The sequence below is a fragment of the Asterias rubens genome, chromosome 5 (genome assembly GCF_902459465.1).
Source record: "Asterias rubens chromosome 5, eAstRub1.3, whole genome shotgun sequence".
Taxonomy (NCBI): Eukaryota; Metazoa; Echinodermata; class Asteroidea; order Forcipulatida; family Asteriidae; genus Asterias; species Asterias rubens.
Genome location: NC_047066.1, coordinates 1672564 through 1698398, shown reverse-complemented (window position 1 = coordinate 1698398; position 25835 = coordinate 1672564). Strand labels below are relative to the sequence as shown.

General features: G+C 37.6%; 1 protein-coding gene across 1 annotated transcript in view; it reads right to left on the bottom strand.

Moving 5' to 3' along the window:
* The window catches only part of LOC117289998 (mitogen-activated protein kinase 1-like), a 41023-nt gene that overhangs the window by 11317 nt on the left and 3871 nt on the right, over positions 1 to 25835 (bottom strand). The window contains exons 2-3 of the mRNA XM_033771205.1: positions 15025 to 15154; positions 1200 to 1255 (exon numbers count right to left, since the gene is read on the bottom strand). Coding sequence (XP_033627096.1) covers positions 1200 to 1255; positions 15025 to 15154 — 186 coding nt within the window. The remainder of the gene's footprint in view (positions 1 to 1199; positions 1256 to 15024; positions 15155 to 25835) is intronic.

Sequence of the window (25835 nt, the reverse complement as noted above, 5' to 3'; positions counted from 1 at the left end):
AAAAACAAAAGCAACCAAAACCAGAACAAAGAAACAAAAAACAAACAATGACACAGCCATAGTTGATGAAATGTGCACGTGTGCAAGGCTATCATTGGCTAAGAGCTGTGCGTAGCTTGTACACGGGTGCACTTTTCCATTGTTTATCATCAAATATGGCGATTGATGACGCTTAGTGCAATCCATCTAAAGTGAAGAGGGTCTACATGGTCTAGGAAAAAAACAGTCTCATTCCTTATTTTGTTAATTCACTAAGTAGGTAGTTGCTTTCGTTTGTGTGTTTTGTTGGTGGTTTATTTATGTCTCTTAGAACCTATTAAAGACAGTGGACTCTATTGGTAATTGTCAAAGACCAGTCTCCTCACTCGGTGTATCTTAACATATGCATACAATAACAAACCTGTGAAAATTTGAGCTCAATCGGTCATCAAAGTTGCGAGATAATAATGAAAGAAAAAACACCATTGTCACACAAAGTTGTGTGCATGTAGATGGTTGATTTCGAGACCTCAAATTCTAAATCTGAGGTCTCTAAATCAAATTTGTGGAAAATTACTTCTTTCTCGAAAACTATGGCCTTTCAGAGGGAGCCGTTTCTCAGAATGTTTTATAACCATCAATCTGTCCCCATTACTCGTTACCAATTAAGGTTTTAATGGTGATATATTTTTTATATGGTAAATATCAAGCACAGAAAACCTGTTCAGAAGAAAATAACAACACAATGGTTTCTTGTAAAAACACTATTCTACATGTAAAGCAAGTATGTTCTTCCCTTCTAAAAACTAGTTGCTTACAGTAACCCATTTCTGCTTAGCAGACTGTCTTCATGCTTATGAAACTGAGCTCATGAAACAGAAGGCACAAAAGTGATTTCCACTGTCACTCAACTGGAAAGATACATGTACATCAATTATTTCGATACAAGACCTAGGAAGTTGAGGACAATATTACAAAAACGTACTCCCTCTGGAGGTTTAAGGAGAACAAGTTCTTCTTTCGGCCTTTCGCCCAAAAATCTCCAGGTTCATTTAAAGCAAATTGAGACTAGTCAGTCAGACTGCAAAATAGTTCAAATCAGTGAGTCATTTTGTTTTATTTATTTATTTATTTATTTTTTTTTTTTGGGGGGGATATCGACAATAAACAAATTTCCTTCATCTTCTAGACTTAGAATTAAGCTGAACTTCAAAGGATACACATCTTTCATTTCATCAATGGAGTTTGCATGGATGATATCTTGAATGTTGATAATCTGAAAAAGAAAAGAACAGAGAAAAAGAAGGTTTGTTAAAATTGTTTAAAGAGATACATTTACAAGTTTATGTAGCTTTAATCAAAGATCCTGACTTATAACAACAACATTTTGCTTGTTGTTTTTGCTTAAAGACAGAGAAGAAGAATTCGCTATTCAAAAGATCATCTGGCTTATCCCCCGGGATTAAAATCTTGACTCCTGGGATTAAGTCTCGCTAATCCATTCCTCTAAATGCCTCGGAATATTTCAGGAACACCAGTCTACGTTCACTTGACATTTAAATGCATGCAAACAACAACTTCAATCACGTTCTGTGTGTTCTTCCATGCTTCAAATAACTCATTTATTGGACTTAAAATAAATATCTTTAGATGAAGTACACATGTACGGCATGTCCAGCCATACATGTAGTAGTTTAAGGATAACGTCCCCATTTATTCTTATTCTCATGTTGAATGAAAACACGTTGCATTTTATTCATGTATCTTTATTTATATTTCATCATGATTTAAACGCATATAAGTCCATTGTAAAAACTAGTTAAAGGAACACGTTGCCTGCCCTTGGATCGGTCAAGTTGGTCGTTGAAAAGTGTTTGTAACCGTTTGTTATAAAATGCATATGGCTCAAAAGGTGTTTTGAAAGTAGAATGCAATGATCCACACAAATTTGCCCCGAAATTGCGCGGTTTTCCTTTGCGAACGAACACGGTCGGCCATTTATGGTAGTCATGGCCGACCTCGTTAGTCGAGGAGGTAAAAGGAAAACCATGCAATTTCGAGTGATACTTGTGTGGATCATTATATTCCACTTTTAAATATATTTCTTATCATATGCATTTTATAACAAACGGTTACAAACGCTTTTCAAAGACCAACTCGACCGATCCAAGGCAACGTTCTCCTTTAAGCCTTCGAGAAATGTCCGGCCGAGAACTATTTTTGGAAATTTATACCTTACATCCTTCTGGTTGAAGCAGTTTTCAATCAGTTGATTCTATTTTCTCACATAACATTATACATGTACATGTAGTACACATAGTGTAAAGAAACAGGTTTTGTAGAGAGTTCTTTTTATTTGCAATGATTTTCTTTGTTAATATTGACAACAGACAGCGCAAGATAGAGTGAGATGGAGAATTGGTGAAGAGGCTTTCCTCCTGCAGTGGAGTGAAACAGGCTAGACACGAATATTGACATAGTATAGACCGTTATCACGGTGTGGCCATCTTGATTTAACTCCATTCCAACTCATTGTAACCAAACTGAGGCTGGGCGAAATAATAGTCTGGTGCCATTGTGCGCAATGAATGCTAGCATACATTACTGTTATGGAAACAGGGAACATGACCAAGATGGTGACAGCGTGATAAAGGTCTATTGTCCTTAGCTCAAGGCTTGGCAACAAGAATGAACTCAAAAAGTTTCAGTCCCAAATCCCCCAAATATCTCTCACATCCCCAATTAATCCACTCAATTAACTGTTTTGTCCTAACAGGGAAGAAAATCCCAAGAAGCTGCAGTGCATCTTTAAGTATTATGAAATGTGTTGTGAGAAACACTTAATAACGATAAATCAAGACATCAGTGCTGTCTCCAAGGGCTGAAGTAGATCCTTGCAATAATTGAAGAGTATTACAAAGATGAAAATCATTGGCAATTTATCTTGACGATGGAGCCACCATCTAGGTCTGTATTCCAGGAAATCCCAGAGAGACCTTTGCAGACTGGAACAACAAATTCATAAGGAGTCCATTACGGATGTACAGTGTGCGCTTCGTCTTGTCCATAAATGCATTATACAACAATCATTGTGTGAACAGCGTACATGTACGGTACGAGCAACCACTGCATTTTCAAAGCTTGTGTACATTTCCAAAAGGTTTTTCAGATTGCCTTTTAAAACCATGTTAAAACTAATGTACAAGATTTAAAGGTTCTTAATTCAAACTCTTCCTTGCTCTGTCATTCTAATATGCAGGGCCCAATCAGAAACCAGCTCTTTATACTGATTTGGCTCACCCTGGGTAAAGGAAGTAAATAAACAAAGTAAATGAGGGCAGGTGTCCATTTGGGAATGCTGCAGCCAGAGATGCGGTTGGTACCTGCCATCACCTCACCAAACCTGGATAAATTTGTGGTTTTTTTTTGCTGTTTTCTCAGCAAGAACTGTATTCAGCTGATCCTTAAATTTTTATTGCACATATCTTTTATAAATTTAGCTATAAATCAGCATTAATAAGCTGACAAAAACTAATCAATGAGCCTTCATTTAAAGACACTGGACACTATTGGTAATTGTCAAATACCAGTCTTCCACCAGTACCAGTGTATCTCAACATAGGCATAAAATAAAACACTTTTCACAATCATGACAATACAGAGCCATTTCACAGGAAATACAATGCCAAGAAAATCCTAATGACTTGATAAATAAATGATTGCTCTGTGCATTTCAGAGACACCTTCATCCAATGCTTGTTTCATATTTCATGAAAATTTCCTGGGAAAAAATGAACGCGGAATACGCTAACCGAGGAAAATCTTGCTTAACTTCACTCCAAAGCAGGGGTCACAGTTTCCCCTGGCTAATTCTTTGGAGTCTATAAGCGTTAAAAGGTCAACAACTTTCCAATGTATTTCCAGAAAAAAAAATCTAAAGTGAAGAGGACTTTCTACTTGATGAACCAATCTAGTTGTTTTATTAAAAGAGTACATGTACCAAGACCTGTATAATCGGCAGACTTAGCATTACATGCGATCAATTTCCTAATGAATGCAGATTCATTTGAATTGGTTAAGAAGAAACAAACGACAAATATATTGAAAGGGAACAAATTTATTAGAAAGACGACCGTTGAATCTCATTAAGGACTTTGACAGAATGAATTGTGTCATAAAGGAGCAGGGGATGGATGAATATTACAGCCAGCTTTCTGCAGACTAGAAGAAACATTTATAAGTATCGGCTTAAATAGCATCACCAAGCCTCGAAAATAACCCACGGCACACACAACAATCATGGCATTGCCAAGGTGCCCTGTGGTTTTGCTGTGGTGCCCTACTGCCGGGTGCTTTTGCTACGGCATGTATGGTGCCATACATGCAAAGTTCCAATACAAATTAACATTTTCCTCCTAGCCATGAAGTGCCCCTTACCAGAGGAAAATTGCTGTGCTCGTTCAAGAGTGAAGTTCAAGGCATAATGTCACCTACGTACTACATGTATGTAATATACGTACCTCAATTTGATAATTTATCCAGATAGTAACATAAGTGTTTAAGCCATTATACACTTTCGGTACAGGGAAAAAAAAAGTTCACAGATTTACAAATAATTTACAGGGTGTACAGAAGGTAATAGTGAAAGGCTTCTCTTGAAATATTATTCCATGAAATGCTTTACTTTTTGAGAAAACATTAAAACAATATCAATTCTCGATAGCGAGAATTACGGGTTTATTTTAAACACATGTCATGACACGGCGAAACGTGCGGAAACAAGAGTGGGTTTTCCCGTTATTTTCTCCCGACTCCGATGACGGATTGAGCCTAAATTTTCACAGATTTGTTATTTTATATAAGTTGTGATACACGAAGTGTTGGACTTGGACAATACTGTTAACCGAAAGTGTATAATGGCTTTAACACATTCTTCACCGTATCTTTATAAAACGAAAATGTCACTAATGAAACAAAAGTAGGTACATGTACACCATTAACTTAACGTACAATGTAACCTTAGCTTTCCAAAAGTAAAACCAGGGACTCTGTATTTGTTGGAATTTTTAGGGTCCCTGGGGGTAGTAAATATGCATTCATAACTCTTATTTACGGCTTTTTCTACAGTATACTGGCGTACTTGTGTTTGCCTCTACTTCAACATGGCTGCTGGCGTCAAGAATCATCGCCACAGTCACTCCAACTCAGAAAATGGTATTAGTTTCTTCTCTATAGCCACTTATCAACATGAACTTTTTCAGGGCTGCAGGCACTCAAAGATATAAATCTGGCTGTAATTTTTTTTTCCCCAGAGTGTGACGACCACGATGAGGTAAACAAGAGCCCAGCAAATGCACTTTTATTTCATTATGATAAATTACCTTTAACGGCAAAGTATACCTTTGGTTTTGGAGCGTGTGATTGTTTTAATTCTATATAAATGTTTGTAACATCTGAAAATTTCATTTCACAAGGTGGTCTCGTTGATGAGATATCGCCAAAAAGCCAGAGCGAATATTTCCATGCAGGAAGAATAATTCTTAATACATTGATGATCTGAGGAGTGTTAAAGACATTGGACACTATTGGTAATTGTCAAAGACAAGTCTTCCCACTTGGTGTATCTCAATATGCATAAAATAACCAACCTGTGAAAATTTGAGCTCAATTGGTCCTTGAAGTTGTGAAATAATAATGAAAGAGAAAACACCCTTGTTACACGAAGTTGTGTGCCTTCTGATGCTTAATTTCGAGACCTCAAATTCTAATTCTGAGGTTTCAAAATCAAATTTGTGGCAAATTACTTCTTTCTCGAAAACTACGTTACTTCACAGGGAGCCGTTTCTCACAATGTTTTATACCATCAACAGCTCCTCATTACTCGTAACCAAGTAAGGTTTTATGCTAATAATTATTTTGAGTAATCAGATTCAAATATTAGTAGCATTACTTTATAGTAGTGTTTTAAGAGTGATTACCAAACCTGAACCTTCTCTTTAAGGAACATTCATGTGAGATGTCTGGTTAATGTGGATGAATATTTTAATGATCCCGGCCAGAAGATATTAACACCTCTGATAAGATGCTACATGCACTGCCTAGCGACATATTGTAAGAGTATATTCCGATTGCGGAGGAGTCTATGCATGCACACTTGAGTGACTCCAAGCCGAACATTGCTATTCCAGACACGCAATCCAATTACCAGGAGATACCCAGCAATCTCGTTGTCGACTTTATATGTCTTAGATGCAGTTTTGAATGGTTTAAGAGCTACTTGATGTAATAATATAGTTGTGTATGATCATTGCACACACAACGCAGTCCTAATGTGGAGACACGCTTATCATGTTACTTTCATAATGGTCTTGTTCCTAGAGGTCAATAGTAATCATCTAGACTGATGTAAGACATGAATGGGACCAGACTAGGTCTCCAATCCAAGTAAAGAAACCGTGTGGGAACCCCAAAATATTACGTGTATTAATACACTCCTTATTGCATGTACAGTATGGGTAAAACCAAACTTAATATTCTTTATCTCTGATGCAAATTTGCGTCTAATAAATACAGTCTTTGCTTTACAGAAAAACTACGTAAAAAGTTATTTTAGAAGATATAAAGAGGACGAAAGAAATGGATTATCTTCTACATGTACATGACATTTGAAAAAAATCACTATATTTTCCGTCAATTACATTAGACACGTACATGTACAGTACATAGTATTCTGTTTATAAAATCAATTGTTAAAGCGCACTGAAATTGATTAGAAATTTGTACACATATGTACATGTACTGCATGTCCATGTACTGAATGAGAAGATGTTCATGTAATGTACACTATCATCAGTGAAAGGTTTAAACAGGGTTTGGTAAAAGGGTGTCAAAATTTGCTGGAAATGTCAAGACTGGGTGTCAAAATTGTTCACTTACAATACATTTTAAATGAAAAATAAAACAGGGTGTCCAAATTTAAAACAGGGTGTCCAAAAGACACCCAGACATCCCTCTGGCTAACACTACAGCTTCAGTGTCCTTCGGCCCATTGACATGTACACACTTGGGCTTCCATGTAACATTTCACTCCCGATTAATAGTACATGTTGTACAATGTTGAACATTTTATAAGCACATTGACAATGTTATCGGATCCACAGCACCAGTGCATTGTACTTCTAACAATGGTGGACAATAGGAAGCTGCAACCAGTCTGAGCAACCAGTAGTTAATATCAATACAGCATGTATTAACTATCCTTGGTTCACCTTGACACACTCTCAATACTAGATTCCCTTTCCTGTGCGGATGAAGCGGAAACCTCAATTTGCAAATTGATTGAATGAAAATGGAATGCGGTTTTAGTACATTGCATTTCATTCACAATGTAGAGGGTTGCTGTTACATACATTACACATGTATGAGAACATTAAATAATATACAAATATTGACTGCTTCGAGTGCTATGGTTAAAACTATGACTCCCGAGGTGATCCCGGGAGCGTTCTATTTTCCCGAGGCAAAGCCGAGGGAAAATAGAACGCTACGGGGATCACAATTTGCAAATTGATTGAATGAAAATGGAATGCAGTTTTTAACCATTGCACGAGTAAAAGCAGTCAATATTTGTTTTATAACACCCCAAACATTTCTAAATACTGTACTATTATTATTAAGTTACAGACCTGAATGCTACAATCCACGGACGACGCGAATACAGATTGCAAACACTTTTACTGTGCTGCATGTAGTGTCGTGCAATCCGAAATGGTTACAGACTATTAATTTATCATCCTCGTACACGCAACGGACGTCTGGGTACTGCACGCCGTGTGCTAGTCTTCGGACTAGCGCATGGCAAACCAACGCACTATCACACGGCCGTCGTCTAGCAAAACTAAGACATGTCATGTGATGCGCTCTAAACCAATGAGCAGGCAGAATACTTGCAAGGGGTGTTATAACAGTGTATAGATAACATGTACATGTAGGCCTGAGCGACCAGTGAAATCTACTGCTCTGCCTCACTAAGTCAGGACTAACTTTAAATTCCTAAGATGCATTGTGGCATATTATTTGATGGAGGCGCAATAGGCCTATAGTAAAATTCATGCTGAAAGGATTGAAGGACTGTGTCACACTGATGTCTGATTGTGTTTCATAGTTGTCGTGAATAGTCGTACAGGTACATGTACGCGACGCAATTTGGTTCGGTAGTCGTGACAGTTTTTCTAGCAGTCTTGGTGGCACGATGGCGACTCGACTAGAAGCAATCAGTAGTCGCGAATTCGACTCTAATCGCAATTGTCACCCGGGCTTACATGTGCAGTGTACTGCAGTATAGATACTGTATTTTACAAGAGTTCTAACCAACATGATTTCATTTTTGTTAAATCATGAATTCAATTTCTATTTTTTGTTTATAATTCAACAACAAACATTGAATCATGTCACTTCTATGCACATCAGCGTCTCCCTTTTAAAACCATGTAAACAGTGGTCCACCATGTCCACTAGCAAAATAGCAGTTAAAAACACTGAAGGACCCATGTGATAACTGGTCCGGCTGGCTAGTTCAGGTTGAAAGCCGTCCTTGTATAATATGAACTATGGACTGGTGAATAAACTGACAGACGAGTGAAATGACAAGTTAACCATTCCTGGTGATGGCTAGACATGCTAGTCATTGATTAACAAATAAACTCTACAATAGTAGGCCTATATGTGCATGTTTAAAGATGTTCCAGATTGTACGTAACTATTGTTATTTATGCAAAAAATAGTTAATCTATCGGTCTGAGGTTTTGACCCTAGAAGTGTCTATTATGAAAATGACAGTTTGTGTCAATTTGTATGATTTTAATTTTAAATTCATAATGAAATTAAGAGAGATATTTCTTCTTTTATTTTTTAAAAATTTGATTTAAAGTTCTCTTACTGAATGACTGTTCGAAGTTGAACTATTTTGTGAACATTATTTTCAAATGGTCACATATCGATGTCCCCCATTATATTCAGGTAATAGAAGATGTTTGTGCAGCAATCTAGAATGAAACCTGAATACCCACTTGAAAAGAAACAAATATCACTCCTCCACCTCCAGCTCTCTGCGCTCTTTAAACCCAAAGAAAGGAATGAGCTGTGAATAAACTGATTTCCTATCGCTCCCTTATCAGACTTGTGTGTTTTCTGAAGAGAAACGGCTGAAATGTCTCGGGGAAATCTATCGGAGGCTTGTGGTCAAAAGAGAGTAGTGCGGAGAGCACTTAGTCACTTTTCAGCATTTTGTTTTGTTTTGTTGGTCTATCCACCCTCAGTCGCATTTTCTCTCTCTTCTAACTGTATGAGATCTCAACCCCCCCAGCTTGCGTTCTAGTACGTATCCAGGGCTACAGAAGAGAGAATCCGGACAACAAATTGGCCAATTTGTTTGCCAACTACTTGCTCCAGGTATTGATTGAATCAAGTTAAGACCATGTGGCAGGGGCATTATTTTGTAGGTAGGTTCGGTAGCGGTGGCGAAGGGATGGACATTACGATCGACTGATGATTAGGTTCTCAGCAACTCACAATGGATACTGATCAATCGCTTAATATATGAAGAGGAGGGAGATGTTATCATTTCAAATTCAGCGATGGCATCTTCTTTTTGGATCTCCTTCGAAAGGGCATCTCCAAGAATCTCCTTCTTTAATCATTTCTTCATACATGTGTATGAACGAGACAGAAAATAAATCTAACAAGTTTCTCTGTGCAACAATGCTTACTCTGAATTCATGAAGAACCCATATTTGTGGACGTTATTTTCCCATGAGAGGATGTTCTACCGTCGAGACAGTTCTGAAGATTTCAGAGATTTGACTTTTAACAATTGAGAACTCATGTTCTCTGCATATATACAAAATGAGCGACGATTGAATAGAGAGCTTAAATAGGCTGGCATGTGGATGTGGCACACCCTACTATGTACGTGTACTTGTAGGACCATGACATACAATATTAAAGCGATAGTGGTATTCATTCTTAAAGGCACTGGACACCATTGGTAACTCAATGTAAAACCTTACTCAGTAACAATTCATGGAGAGCTGTTGATAGTATAAAACATTATGAGAAACTGCTCCCTCTGAAGTAACGTAATTTTCGAGAAAGAAGTAATTTTCCACTAAAATATTTGAATTTGATTTTGAGACCTCAGAATTAGCTTTTGAGGTCCCGAAATCAAGCATCTGAAAGCACACAACTTCGTGTGACAAGAATGTAAGGACAATGGACACTTGGTAATTATCAAAGACCAGTCTTCTCACTTGATGTATCTCATTTTTTGTATGCATTAAATATCAAACACGTAAAAATTTGAGCTCAAGTGGTTGACAAAATGGCGAGATGGCTATGAAGAAAAAACACCCTACATGTATTTCACACGAATATGTGTGCTTTTAAATGCTTGATTTCGTGGAAAATTTGTGGAAAATTACTTCTTTCTCAAAAACTACGTCACTTCAAAGGGAGCCGTTTCTCACAATGTTTTTTACTATCAACCTTTCCCCATTACTCGTTACCAACTAAGGTTTTATATTTTTGATTGTTTTGAGTAATTACCAATAGTGTCTATCGCTTTTAAAGATAGAGCCAAATAGTACATGTACACTACCTCTCTATCTTCACTATACAAGACTTAACTCCAAAGTACATACAGGTGTGTGTTATTAACGCTAGATAACCTGTTTACATAAAATGTAATTTATGGGTTACCTGTTTTAAGTACAAGTACAAATTTGAGCATCCTCTGCAGGCTTGTATACTCATGAATCTTAATTAGGATAGAACGGTCTAAATGAGATTCTAATTAAGCTTGTGAGGCTTAATGGACGCATTCAACCGGTTTACCGTCTACGTATGTAGAGAACATTAATTTCAGCAGTGTATACGCACATGTTCGTACGGTCGGTTTAACATCTATGTTTGTGAAGTACATTTTTAGATTTAACGTTTCATGGTATACATCAGTATGTATCCATATGGGGAACAGTAATGTAGACATTAAACCTACATGTACATGTAAGGTTTAATGTCTACATACTTGTATGTTGATTACATTTTTATATTATTTATTACTTATCCCTGCCCTGCCTCGAGAATAGAAACCGAAGCAATTAACAAATAAAATAATTGTTTCATTCTTATACATGTAAGGGCAAGGCAGTTTTTCCCTTTGTAGGGCACCTCAATGAGGGAAATGTACAATTCTACTGCCAGTACATTTCTAGAGGCACCAAGGCGATGATCAGGCTGGGGCATAGGGGCAATGACCAAGGGCATGGAGGCAATGACCAGGGGCATGGAGGCAATGACCAGGGGCATGAGGCAATGACCAGGGGCATGGGGCAATGACCAGGGGCATGAGGCAATGACCAGGGGCATGAGGCAATGACCAGGGGCATGGAGGCAATGACCAGGGGCATGGGGCAATGTGCATGGGGCAATGACCAGGGACATGAGGCAATGACCAGGGGCATGCGGCAATGACCAGGGGCATGAGGCAATGAACAGGGGCATGGAGGCAATGACCAGGGACATGAGGCAATGACCAGGGGCATGAGGCAATGACCAGGGGCATGGAGGCAATGACCAGGGGCATGGAGGCAATGACCAGGGGCATGGAGGCAATGACCAGGGGCATGGAGGCAATGACCAGGGGCATGGAGGCGATGACCAGGGGCATGGAGGCAATGATGGCCAGGGGCATGGAGGCAATTACCTCCATGGAGATGATTGCCTCGTTGCCTTTTTGACAAATTGATTTATCAGGCGTACAAAATATGTAGGTCGGATAAGGTTCAATAAGGTCACATATCAACATGCCAGCAGAGCTAGTGTAAAAGCAACAAACAAAAATCCTTGATTTGTTACCAAGAAAACATCAGAGACTGCATACAAACAATACTAAATTCATTAACTTTATGCTTTAACGGTTCATAGCCTATAGGGCTGCAACCTTTAATAATTGAAATCTTTGGCTAGACTTTGTATACAATCCATAGAAGGCTATAGGCGTGAAGAAAAATCTATGCAAATTAAATCCAAACTCTGTCATGCGTTGCCTGCAATCTTGGCCAATGCCAAAAGAAATCTAATGCTGATATCAATGTACACTGTACATTATTATCAGAGGCTGTGGTGAGTACATAATGTAAATTATGCATGCAGCGGATCCAGTTCAATGAGCAATGGAAAACTAGACTCACTCATAGTGTGGTTGAGTTGAATATAACACAAGGTGTTGTCTTACAGAGCAGCCATAATAACTTATCTTTCATCCCCTCTTAATTACAGATTCCGTTTAGGATCTGAGGATGCTGTACACATGAATACCAATTACCCTTTCTAGATCCTTTGATATGCGACATGAATGCTGTTCAAAGACTCTTGTACACTTGTAGTGATTTGTAGCTATATTGTGGTTACAGGCTTGTACACCTGTAGTGATTTGTGGCTATAACAAGTCTTGTACATTTTTAGTGATTTGTGAGTACGTACTTTGTGGTTTTATAGTCTTGTGCACTTGTAGTGGTGTTTTGAGTCTTGTTGTGGTTTTATAGTCCTGTTGTACATCTGTGGTGATGTGTGGTTATAGTCTTGTACAGTTGTAGTGATTTGTGGTTATAGTCTTAAACTTGTAGTGATTTGTTGTAGTGATTTGTGGCTATAGTCTTGTACACCTGTGGTGATTTGTGGTTACATGTACATGTAGTCTTGTACACTTTGTAGTGATTTGTGGTTAAAGTTTTGTATACCTGTGGTGATTTGTGGTTATAGTCTTCATCATGGGCTTTTTATGGCCCCCTCCAACTCCATCACCTTGTGCTGGTTTTTTTTCTTTTTCTTTTTTCTGTAATTTATATTTTGCCTTTGCTTGTAAATGTTGTATTATAGTATTATAGTATTTGTTCACGTATTATCATTATGTAAAACATAATTCTTTATTCACTCCTAATTGTTTTGTTATTTGTTTGGATTTGGAAATAAAGTGACTTGAATTGAATTGATCATCAACTACAGTAATTCTTGCTTAAACAGTCTTTTCATGCTTCCAAGATCATTTCGTGAAACACACAAGTCACACACGCGCCTGAACTGCTCGCCCTTCTGTGATTTGAATGAAATAAGTAAAGTCGCGTACGTGTAGATAGGTCACTTTCTGATACATACAAACTGGCAACTCTAGCGATACGTCATTTTTACAAGTTAGTGTAATTACAAAACTAATGTATTAGGTAGTGAAACAGGCTGAATGAGATAAAAACAAATTGTTTGCAAAAATGTGTAATTTTGGTCCGAAGATAGTTTTGCTGTACGAGCGAAGAACTGCCAGTCAGGTGGGATAAAGGATTGAGGATGTTTGGCATCATTGTCCACTCTCATCTAACAACCCTTTTACATGCTAATTTGTTCCTCGCTACCCCAAGTAACTACCAAAGGAGCACTCCACCTTCACAGCATCTTCTTTGATTTCCCACGACTTCTTGCAACACGCAAACACTTTATTTCTTAAAGCCTGTGGTCTACAGTAGCATATTTCCATGGATACCTTTTCCCAATTGACACTTGTAACATGTCAGGCAAAATGAGAGCCACTTAAAGGAACACGTTGCCTTGGATCGATCGAGTTGGTCTTTGAAAAGCGTTTGTAACTGTTTGTTATAGAATGCATTATATGATTAGAAAGATATTTTAAAACTAGAATATAATGATCCACAAAAGTATCACTTGAAATTGCATGGTTTTCCTATTGCCTCGTCGACAAACACGGTCGGCCATTTATGGGAGTCAAATTTAGCTAGTTCGCATAGGAAAAACATGCAATTTCCATGCAAATGTGTGTGGATCATTGTATTCTACTTTTTATACGTCTTTTAACCATGCTATTTATAACAAACGGTTACAACGCTTTTCAAAGACCGATCCAAGGCAACGTGTTCCTTTAAGCTTTGAGTTTTAGACGTTGCAAGTGGGAGAATTTGTTTGTCGTTTTGTTATGAGATTGTAATTAGTTGCTTCTAAAAGGTACTGTGCATTTGGGAAAGCAAAGCTAATTATCAAAGTGAGCAGTGTGCCAATTAGCTTAATAGACTGTGTCACTAATTAACAAGTACATCACTAAATGTTGTAGGTAACTACATGTAGCTATCACCATGTAGTATACACACACACTTAACACCACCACGGGCCCGACTCGGGGGGGGGGGGGGAATCCTCAAGACCACAAGGCTTGTCTTGTAGCTCAAAACCTTGGCCAGATTTTCTTTTACAAGATCATAATTAAAGAGAAAATTTACTTTGATTGTATTATAATGGATAAACAATCTTCAATAGTAAACAGAATTGAGAGATTTATCAAACTGAGAGTAATAATTTCTATAAAATCACAAGATCGTCGGATCAACGACCCATCAGATTGATCCAATAACACAGTAGTTCGCAATCTGGAGGTCAAATTTTGAAACACCCTAGAACCAATCAACTTTACCTTTAAACGGACTCGCTGGCTTGAATGTGCTCAAAGTCATTACAATTTAATATGAAACAAGTACCAGAGGAAAAGCTGATGAGCCCATGAAAGAAAAAGCTAAATGGTCCCGATGGCTACTAAAAGTTTTGTTGATGTCCGAGCATGAAGTTGGCTGCTGAGTTGCTTCTGAACTCAAATAAACACAGGGCTCAATTTCATAAAGTCTGTAAGCACACACATTTTCAAATCACAGAAAAATTGTGCTTAGCAACAACTGGGTTCAAATTCATAAAGCCTGTAAGCACACGATTTGCAAATCACAAAAAAATTGTGCTTAGCAGAAACTGGGTTCCAGCCAAACTCCAAAAAGTTTACACTGTTGTAACTGGTGTCCCACACGCTCTTTTCATAGCATAGAAATTTGCTAAGCAGTATTTCCTGCTGAACAGCTTTATATGAAACTGGGCCAAGGAGGGAGACATATGCTGAAAGACAGCCTGGGTAAATTGTATTAAAAATTGTTGTCAACTTACATTTTCATGTCGGAACCGTGTGAGAATCTTGATTTCTCTCAGAGTACGCTGACAGTAGGTCTGATGCTCAAATGGACTGATTTTCTTGATCGCAACTTTTAAACCGAGGTACTTTGCGTCTGTGGCAGAACTGGTAAAACAAACAAAAAAAGAAAAATAATCAGTTTAAAGAGGAACAAGAAAAAGTTTACTCTTAATCAGCGTCAATTACAACAAAATTAGTAATAATAATACATGGGCAGTTCCATAGAAATGTAAACCTCGGTGCCAAAATTTCAAAATGGCACTAATGTGACAAATGAGACATCATTTTGTAGCTAATTTTATGAATTTTAATAAAATATAATTTGTTACTGAAAATATTCAGCGGCTCAAGTGCTATTTACGACTGAACAAATACTTTAAAAATAGTGAAATTGGCTCAAAAATAATGTTTTGCCAAATTAATCAAAATTTTTACTGTGGTTAAATAGTGTTTGTTTTGGTTTTGCACCTGTTTGAAGTTTGCTATGGTAACAACACAATGATGGAAACAAAATTAAAAATTTCTTTCAAATTTTTATGATATTCAATATTTTAGGAAACTTACTTTTCCGATGTACGTCCGACACCAAAATAGTGAATATTTTAATCTCCCTATTTCAACCGTGGGCAGATAATTTTCAAATTTACACTACAAAGCACAATTGATGCCCTCTCTCTAAACATGGAATTATTTCTTTAAAAAAATCTTCTTAATCGTACAAAATCCTGGTACTTATAATTAATATAAGAAAAGCTTGGTTTTTGCAGTATATTCCTTAAATTCAGGTACATGTGGTTACCCCCAAGGAAGGATAGAGCTCTAATTCATTTAGTAAACTGTTGACAATGCTCTAAAGTTAGTTCTTGAGAGAAAATATCAAAACATTTAACACCAAAATTCTTGGTGACCTTTGACCTTGACAACAGTTACCCACAAAGAACTTTAAACTTTAATTTTTTTCAACACAAGTCCAATCTACAATATATTTGGACCAACATTATTTTGCAGACTCATATCTTTCATTGTTAGGCAACATTTTGAAACTTGGGTGTTTTGCCAGTAGTGGTTGCCACAGCATTGCATAAGGATACGAATGTACATCATGTACAAGTTGCATTAGCCTACACATGCACATTGTTTCTATTGATCTCAAAATGTGGTATAATTTGACAATTAAACCACTTTTTTCAACAAATAATGATTTAATCTGATATTACAACACCAAATTGGTAGATGTAATCATTATTTTATAACAAAAAAAACTTTACTTGGGGACGAGTAATGGGGAGAGGTTGATGGTATAAAACCGTGACATTGTGAGAAACGGCTCCCTCTGAAGTGCCATAGTTTTTGAGAAAGAAGTAATTTTCCACGAATTTGATTTCGAGACCTCAGGTTTAGAACTTGAGGTCTTGAAATCAACCATCTAAACGCACACAACTTCGTGTGACAAGGGTGTCATTATTATCTCGCAAGTTCGATGACCGATTGAGCTCAAATTTTCACAGGTTTGTTATTTTATGCATATGTTGAGATACACCAACTGTGAAGGCTAGTCTTTGACAATTACCACTAATGTCCACTGTCTTTAAGTTTCATTAACACAGTCTACTAGTAAAATTTAAAGAGCCAATAAAGGATGATCTCAATATGTCAACTATTACCTTTTTATGGCCAAATAGACATCGCAGATACCAGTTAATAACCATTTTACTCTCAAAATTTGCATTTACATGTGTAGTAATAAATAACTCGAGTCAAAAATGCACCGGCTGCGCGGCTTTTTCAGCCGAGAGTCAAAAACGGCTTACATGTATCTATTATAATGACCCTGGACGCCAGTGCCGATTATCCCCAATTGGTTTTGAACATAGTTCTCCAGCTTTGGCATTTCCACACCAAATAGCCGCCACTGACGTCACGAGTCCTTTGTCGCGCAGGCTTGTTTGACCCCACGTTTTTCAGAAATTTGGCTTGGAGCATTCTGGAGAAAAAACCCATTTTTACCATGTTTAACGTGAGGTAAGAGACTCATTATATTTTGTATGTTTCCTGGATGGACTGCAGCTGTTAGAAAACTGTAATATCTATATATTTAAGATCATTCTTTATTGGCTGTTTAAGCTTCTGTACACTGTTGACACTGAACGTACTGAAAAGAAAATAATAGTCATTTAAGATGTTTAAAAGCAAAGCGAAACTAAAATTAAATTTGTGTACTAAAGATAGTTTATCTTCTTTCTCAACACTTATTATTTTACAGACAGTTGACTGCTATAAGAATAGCGTCAGCTACTTCTCAAACTCCAGCCTAACAAATTAAAATACAGGATTCAAACTGCCTCTAGCTACCAGGCAATCTCAGTGGTCTAGTTGGTAAGACGCTGCTCTAGAATTGCAAAGGTCATGGGTTTGAATCCCACCAGAATAATATGCCTGTGATTTTTTGGAAAGTACGGGATATACAGTGCTGACACACATCATTGTATGGGTAAAATAACAAAAAAACTAAACTAATATTCATTATCACCGATGCAAACTTAAAGGCAGTGGACACTATTGGTAATTACTCAAAATAATTATTAGCATAAAACCTTACTTGGTGAACAGTAATGGGAAGAGGTTGATGGTATAAAACATTGAGAGAAACGGCTCCCTCTGAAGTGACATAGTTTTCAAGAAAGAAGTAATTTTCCACGAATTTGATTTCAAGACCTCAGATTTAGAATTTGAGGTTCGAAATCAACCATCTAAACGCACACAACTTCGTGTTTTTTCTTTCATTGTTATCTCACAACTTCGACGACCAATTGAGCTCAAATTTTCACAGGTTTGTCATTTTATGCATATGTTGAGATACACAATTGTCTTTGCAATTACCAATAGTGTCCAGTCTCTTTAAGATCTATTAAATTCAAATCAACAAAACCAAACCAAGGCGGTGTCTGAACTGATGGCTTCAGCAGTGACAAATGCAAGTGGCTAAGTCCTTCCTATTATTGCAGCCAGCAGCCATACCATAGCCACAGTCATTTGATTTGCAGAACACTTGGCAAAGCAAAATAGTCAGACACCTTTTAAAATCTGTTGGTCATTGAAGACATGAAACCGTGGCAGTTTCACAACAGTTTATGTTGTTTACTTTTTGTCAAGTTAAACTCTTTACAGTTACTTTTTAGCCTTGAGAAAGACTCTGCCAAGCTGCCAGGGTCAAAACATCAGGCCATTAATTATTTTTTGCAGGAAAAAAAATAACTATGATGAACAATCTCATACGAACACCACTGGAGGATGCAAGCTTGATTAATTTTCTCAAGTGACCTTTGAGATGCGTTAAGTGTGAACAAACAAATAAAATGTGCTTGACTTCTCCATTAGAGTTTTGCCAACAAAGAATCTTAATGTCTAAGGGTGAATTTGCTCAACACAGGTAAGAAGAAACCACGTCCACAGTATGTCAACCATGAAAAGATGGTCTCCATTTGTATGATAAAGCAACGCCGATGTTTTTCAGTCAAGCTTTGAAATGCAATACTGGACGCGGTTTCAACTTACCCTCCAAAAATGAGAGGGACGCTATATTTATCCCCAAGACAACACAACAAAGAAAAAGGCATCTGATGTTTCATACAGTAAGTGACAATTCCCCAAAGTACGAGCAGCAAATATCAAGAACGTTATGGTATGCAATACCATACTTCAGTAGGTTGCGACCCTCAATACTCAATACAGTTGTTAAATGTGAATGGTTCAGCGTTTTTTGCTGTAGTTTTCATGAAAGCAGTAAAGGAAGTTAAACTCAAACCGATGTACACTGTAAGTAAGATTTTGAGTACACGTTTATAAATATATACATATGTATTGGGAAGATCATGACAAACAAAGTGGGCTTAATAAAAAAGAGGAGTTAAAAAAATAAATTCAGTCAATGACAGTCGATCCCAATAACACTCACAAGTCTTCTGCATCTTTCTGTTTTATACTTTAAAGACAGTGTACACTATTGGTAATTGTCGAAGACCAGTCTTCTCACTTGGTGTATCTCAACATATGCATAAAATAACAAACCTGTGAAAATTTGAGCTCGATCGGTCGTCGGAGTTGCAAGATAACTATGAAAGAAAAAAACACCCTTGTCACACGAAGATGTGTGCGTTTAGATGGTTGATTTCGAGACCTCAAGTTCTAAACTTGAGGTCTCGAAATCAAATTCGTGGAAAATTACTCCTTTCTCCAAAACTAGGTCACTTCAGAGGGAGCTGTTTCTCACAATGTTTTATACCATCAACCTCTCCCCATTACTTGTTACAAAGTAAGGTTTAATGCCAATAATTATTTTGAGTAATTACCAAAAGTGTCCACTGCCTTTAATTTTTTTTTTTTTTTGCAACAGCTCCCTAAGTTCACTTTAATTCTTCCCTTTTTGAGGTGCATCTTTTTAATCAAGCTAGACATTCATGTGGCTTTTCATCAGGTCCAAATACTTATATTTATGTGTACCATTTTTGGCGTACCATCTGTCTATGTTTTGTGCGTTTCTTCGTTGACTTGCTTGTCTTGTTGACAATTTTTTGTCATTCTCGTTTTGCAGCCTTCATGAGACTTTGGTCTATCTAAAACCACAAAATTATCAGACTCTCATCGATAATTATGTTTCAGATCCTCTGTAAAATTAGTTATATTCAGTATTCTGAATGTGACAATTAATATCATCAATCAAATCAAATTAACTGAATGCTTGAGAAAACAGAAAACATTACCAAACTAGTAATTAATTTTTAAATTGCGAAAGTGATTTCTACAAGTTGAACATGAAACACCATGGATTCATGGTGTCCTTGACCATGTTGGAAATGACAGACTTAGATTAAATTTGAGCTCTAAGAATTTGTTTTTGTAATTTTCCTCTAATCTTGTCTGCTGTACTTTTCTACTGAATCTCCCTCAAAGGATTTAATTTGTGCATTCACACACACTTCTCCATAGCCACTGAGCAGCAATGCAATTATAAATGACAACTTTTCACCCCTGGCAATATAGCAAAGTATCCTGGCATTGCAGACTGTATTGACATGATTTACCAAGCACATCCAGTAACTGGCCTACTTTTACTAAGGCCAGGGTTGACGGATGAATTACCAATTGAGGGAGAAATTTTGTAAACAAAATCTTAATTTTTATTGCTTAATTAAGCAATCTGGTTACTTATTATGTTTGGACTTTAACATTATCGACACTGTTTTTTTTTTTTTTTGGAGATGTGGAGCAGAAAATATTGTTTATCCACTTGGCAAGTTATTTGATAGGGACCAGGCGTAAACAGTTTCCATTATATTTGCCAGAAACGTAATTCTTTGTAACAGGCATGCAACTGCCCGTTGAAAAATAAAGAGGAAAATGTTCAAAGGAACAACGCAAGTGCGGAGCGAGGCAGTCGAAACGCCACGGGACACGAGACCCACAATGGTACCCTAGAAAATGTTGAGGTTTATTTAAATGCTCTAAGGTGCATTGATAGCATGTACTAGACTTATTTGACATTACTTTAGTTGTACATTGTTGTTGCCAGGCATATTTAATAATAATAATAATAATAATAATAATAATAATAATAATAACACAGCATTTTTAAAGGCGCGCTAAATCTGGCATTCTGGTGAAAAACCATTCAAAGGCGCCGGTCAAGATGGAAAGAGGGAAAATTCTCAAGTGTTGGGGAAAGCAAGTGTGAACAGGTGTGTCTGAAGTTGATGCTGAAAGATGGAGATGTCATGGATTTTCCTGAGGTTTTCAGGGAGTGAATTCCAGAGCCTGGGTGCTGTAATGGAAAACCCCTGTCCCCGTAGCTAGCTAGACGAGACCGGGGAACAAGGAGCATGTTGCTGGTGAATCTAAGACCCGGTCTTGTAGTACGTGGAGTCAACAGGTTTTGAATATAGAGTGGGGCTGAACCTCGGAGTGCCTTGAAAGTGAGAATGATTATTTTGAATTTGATGCGTTGTTTGATGGGAAGCCAATGTAGATTATAAAGGATTGGAGTGATGTGGTCATGCAATTTGTTTCCAGTCAAGAGACGTGCTGCAGCGTTCTGAACAGATTGGAGGCGCTGCCAAAAAAAAAAAATCATTTAAAAAAAAACGCAGGATTCCGTGGAAACGCAGAAGAGTTGCATGCCTGTTGTAAGTTGTCAGATCATGTTTTGCTTATCAGATATTAGAAATTTGCTCCATCCGATCCCCCACCAGTTCCCATCTTCATAAGAGCTGCTAAGCACAGACAAATCGGGCTTTAAACTTTGTAATAGGTAGTTGGTTATCGGCCAAAATTACCATGTAATGTGCATTGCTTGTAGCTGGTTACCTGCTACTCTTTGCTAAGCGAACAAATTTGCTAACTGATATGTATGCTCCAAAGCCTTATTAAGATGAACCCAGACTAGGTGTGTATACTGTACATACGTGTACACTTCAAGTAACCTTTTCATTTATACTGTAAAGCCATGTTCGCATTGGACTAATGTTTTTCTCTGACAGTGGTTAACTTTCCGCAAGGGAAAACTTGAATATAAATGACGTAGGTAAACTAACCGAAACGATCGGTAAAACACATACTGACTAACTAAAGACAAACACAAGAGGGCACTATCTCAGTGACCTTTGACCGGGGTGCATGACAGCAAGATTGCAACCGAGCTTCCGCCTGTGTTAAAAAATGCATGTGTACGCGTGTCAGCATACGATCACGTGGAGTGGCGGGTAGATCGGGGGACCGGATGTTTGTTTTTTACCGCAATGGCTTCTATCCTGCTCACGTTCGCACTGGACTTTTTGGCTCAGTTAAACTGACCTGGTCAATTTTAACGGGCACACAGGGGTCGGTTAAACTACCCATTCGGGTTGGGTTAGTTACCTTGGAGGGAAACTTTCTGGACAGTACGCATCGGACTTAAAATGGTTAAGTTGCATACCATTTTTATGAGAGGTGTGGTGGTTTACAACTAGGCCATCCATCACACATACACCAACATACATGTAAGGCCGAACAAAATAATAGTTGTGTTTCCTATTACACTGTGGATGGGAATAGGGTAGGTAGGGGGGTAATATCTTTTTTTTTTGCTTAAAGTTTTTATGGCTCCGAGAATTAGGGTAGGCTAATGTTCCTAAATGTTTTTTTTTTTGCGCACTTAATTTAAAGACTGACCATGTCAAATTTGTTATTGTATGTCAATAGTACCTATCAGCACTGTCTATTCACTGATTCAATGCATGTATCTGACTTAACACCAGTAGAAAGTGGATGGTTTGAGTCCAAATAAAAACACAAGAACATGTCACCATTCTTTCAAAGACAAATAACACCAACATGTTTTTATTGCTGTTTTATAATATGTACGTAAATAAATAAATATAATCCGTGAAAGATGTGAGGTTTGTGGTAACACCATGCAAGATCCCTTGCAGCATCAGAGTCCAGCATTCTTAGTAAATACACAAAAGACAATAAATGGCAATATAAAATTCATTTGTACCACAACTACTACCAGATACTTTAAAATATGAAATAAATATATTTCTATTATCATGCATATATTTTTCTTTTAATGTGTTGGTCACAATACATCCGTGAACATGTATAGATTTGTCCTAAATTAACACCCCTCAATGCATTGTTTGTGCCCTTGCTTTGGTCCCTTGAGAAACTTTGGCATGCATTGCCAACACAAATAATTGATTGCACGTTTAATACGTAATATAATAAGCAACAGAACAGATAAAAATGTAAGTAGCAAGTCTACATCAAATTTGTTTGTAAAGTTGGTAGTTGATGTACTTGCGAAGGCCTGTATTTTGTCTTCTGTGTCCGGGTGTCCTAATGTAAATGCAGAGTTTATTGTTGATTCAAGTGGTAACGATCGCATCATGTTTGTAGTGGTCAACTTGTGGGAGCATCTATCCCACGTCAACGCGAACACTCCCCCTGTCCCCGGTGCCGCCATGTTGCAAACGGCCTTGCAAACTATACTGCGAGGAAACACACGACCTCGAGCAGTCAGTCGAGTCACGATCGAAAGTGTCGTGGTATCACACGTGTTTGCAGCCAGAAGCAGGGCACCAAGCTTGTGTTGATCCACAATAATATGTGCGTTATCCCGATTGGCCAGTAAGTGGGCAAAAACAATTCACAACCAATAGCAAGTGAGCTTTCAAAACACACTCATGTTGACCAACGTTTTACATTGCCTGGTACCCAACTGTGAAAAGTTTCCTGTCATTGGACTTGGAGGTGACGTCAAGTCAAACATTTTCCAAAACACTTTCCTCATTATTAATGGAGCCTAAATTAATTGAAAATACGCACACAAAAAAACCCTTTCAGAAATTATAATGTCAACTTCATCTGCAAATTACAACTTTATCTGCAGATTTAGCTTATTAATTGGCATTATAAATTTTTGAAACACCCCTACGCTCCTTTTTTGACGAGCCCAAACACGTCACAGAACCGCGCAAAATAGTAATCACGCAAGTTGAAAATTGTGCACATTCGCGCACGTAAATGTTTTAATTTGCGTAGGTATATCTTCAATTTGCGCAAGTTAAGCACACTGATAGAACATGTAACACAACAACTGAATTTGCCGACGGAATTGGAACGACTTGTACTTTTGTAGGAGCTAGCTCACGAAATTACGTGGTGGTACGATCGAAGTGACCAAGGTACGAAATGGAAAAGGTTCGAAGTGTCCGACATTCATGTTTGAATGAGTAAAAAAATAAAGGAAAAAACGAAGAAGAAATCCAGGACGATGTGCACAAAAATGAGGTTTAGGGTCGGCACCATAAGATTTTATTTTATATCGTTTTTATGAATAAAAACATGTAGGGTCGGCGTGATTTTCTAGGGACGGTCGGGTAACCGGAAACACAACTATTATTTTGTTCGGCCTAAGGTGTACAGTACAACAGTACACAATGTACAGTAGTACTGTCACCAATGGTTCCTTAATCAATACAGTGTATTGACCCAATTCACCAAATGATGTCATCACCACAATAATCTGGGTCACGCCATTTTGGGAGTCAATATTCCTGTGTTTATGTGTGTTTTTAGGTGAGTTTTTAGGTGACTTACATAAAACTCAGCATACGTTTTACCTGCAATCTGGCTCTGAAATTTGCGAGCATGTCATTGGTGCAAGGGGTTAATCACTAGGGGCTTAAAATTGTACACTAAGCCACAGGTCATAGAACAATGGTAAATGGTAAACATGACCGGACAAAACTGCTGTGTTGCATTTTTTAATTGAATAATAGTACCTCACTTTTTCTCAGTCTGCAGTCGATTTAATGAAACGCTAGGATCAACCACGAGTTAGAATAAATCTCGAGTTAGGACGAGTAACACGTCCTCACTTAAGAAGGGTTCAACTTAAGATGGCTGGTCTGGTAAAAAGTGTTGAGCTACAGGCACTGTAGTATTGTGGAATTTTATTCCAAATTTGGGCCCTAAATCAGTACTGTGGCCATTCCTAGAATTCTCTTCTCCTGTATAGAACGTCACTCCACACAAAATCATTTGGACAAAAGATTTCAATGCCTTGCTCAAAGTCCTTCTGAATCCTTCATTTTTGGCAATTGGATGAAGAAGGTTTTGGCACTGTAACAGCCACTGATAAAATAAACCATTCCTCTCCGCCCAATTTATTTACGTTAATTTCACTATGAGTTGAACATCACGTATTTCTAGTAGCTAATTTGTACAATGTGCGTTGTACAAGGGCTCTCTATGCTTCCACATCCATGTACAATGTAGGACCACATATCTATTACAGATACTCTAATGTACAACCTTTGAAGATTGTTGACTTGTTTGTCACAGCTCAAAATATCTTCTTACAGCTGGTAAGCAGATAAGTGTAAATTTTCCGGTGGTTCGGTATCACTTTGCCACTTATCCTGTTAACTCATAAACAAAGACAGTGTGGAAACTACAATGTATTGATCAAATATCAACTCAGTATGCAAACATTTTGAAAGCATTAAGGCCATATTTTATGTAATAAGTTGAAACGATTTACAACGTGTAAATTGTTCTGGTGTTGAAGACGCAGAAGTAATTCTTTGGGGAAAGAGTTATCGTGCAATACCATGTATAAGCTGCGACTTTATAACAGAGAAGTTTGATATCTGAGAGAAAAAAACCTGGGAAAAACAACTTTCAGAAGCTGCAACATGTGACATGACATGTACATTGTACACTGTCTTATTACACAGAACATGGCCTTGCCCTCTCTTGGATGAAATTATCAGCCCTGAGAATCATATGCCAAAACCAATCGAACTGGCCTGCGAGACAGGGACACTTTTCATTAGACAAGTTCTCTGTTTGATCTTTTATAAAGTTATAAGCAGTCTCAGGAGTCTTAAATTGATTTATGGAAGTCTTTAACTGATTTATGGAAGTCTACTCCAAAATTGATGTGCTGGACTCAATTTGCTCTTCTTCTCATGTTTTGATTTAGAGACAGTTAGAGGAGGGTGCTTTAGTAGTCATTGGACTTGGAGACATGAGGAAGATCGTAGATGGCTTGTGGATGTTAATGAGAAGATGACCGAAAGGTAACGAGAAGGATTTTGTATGCCAGACGCTGCTCAACAGACACCTAACAGAGACTTTCATGAATTGGAGTGATGAGACAGAGCTGCTGTATTTGGTTACCCAGACACATTTTTTAACCTGGTGCTTGGGGAGGGGAAATTAGTTTTAAGGAAAAGAATGGTTT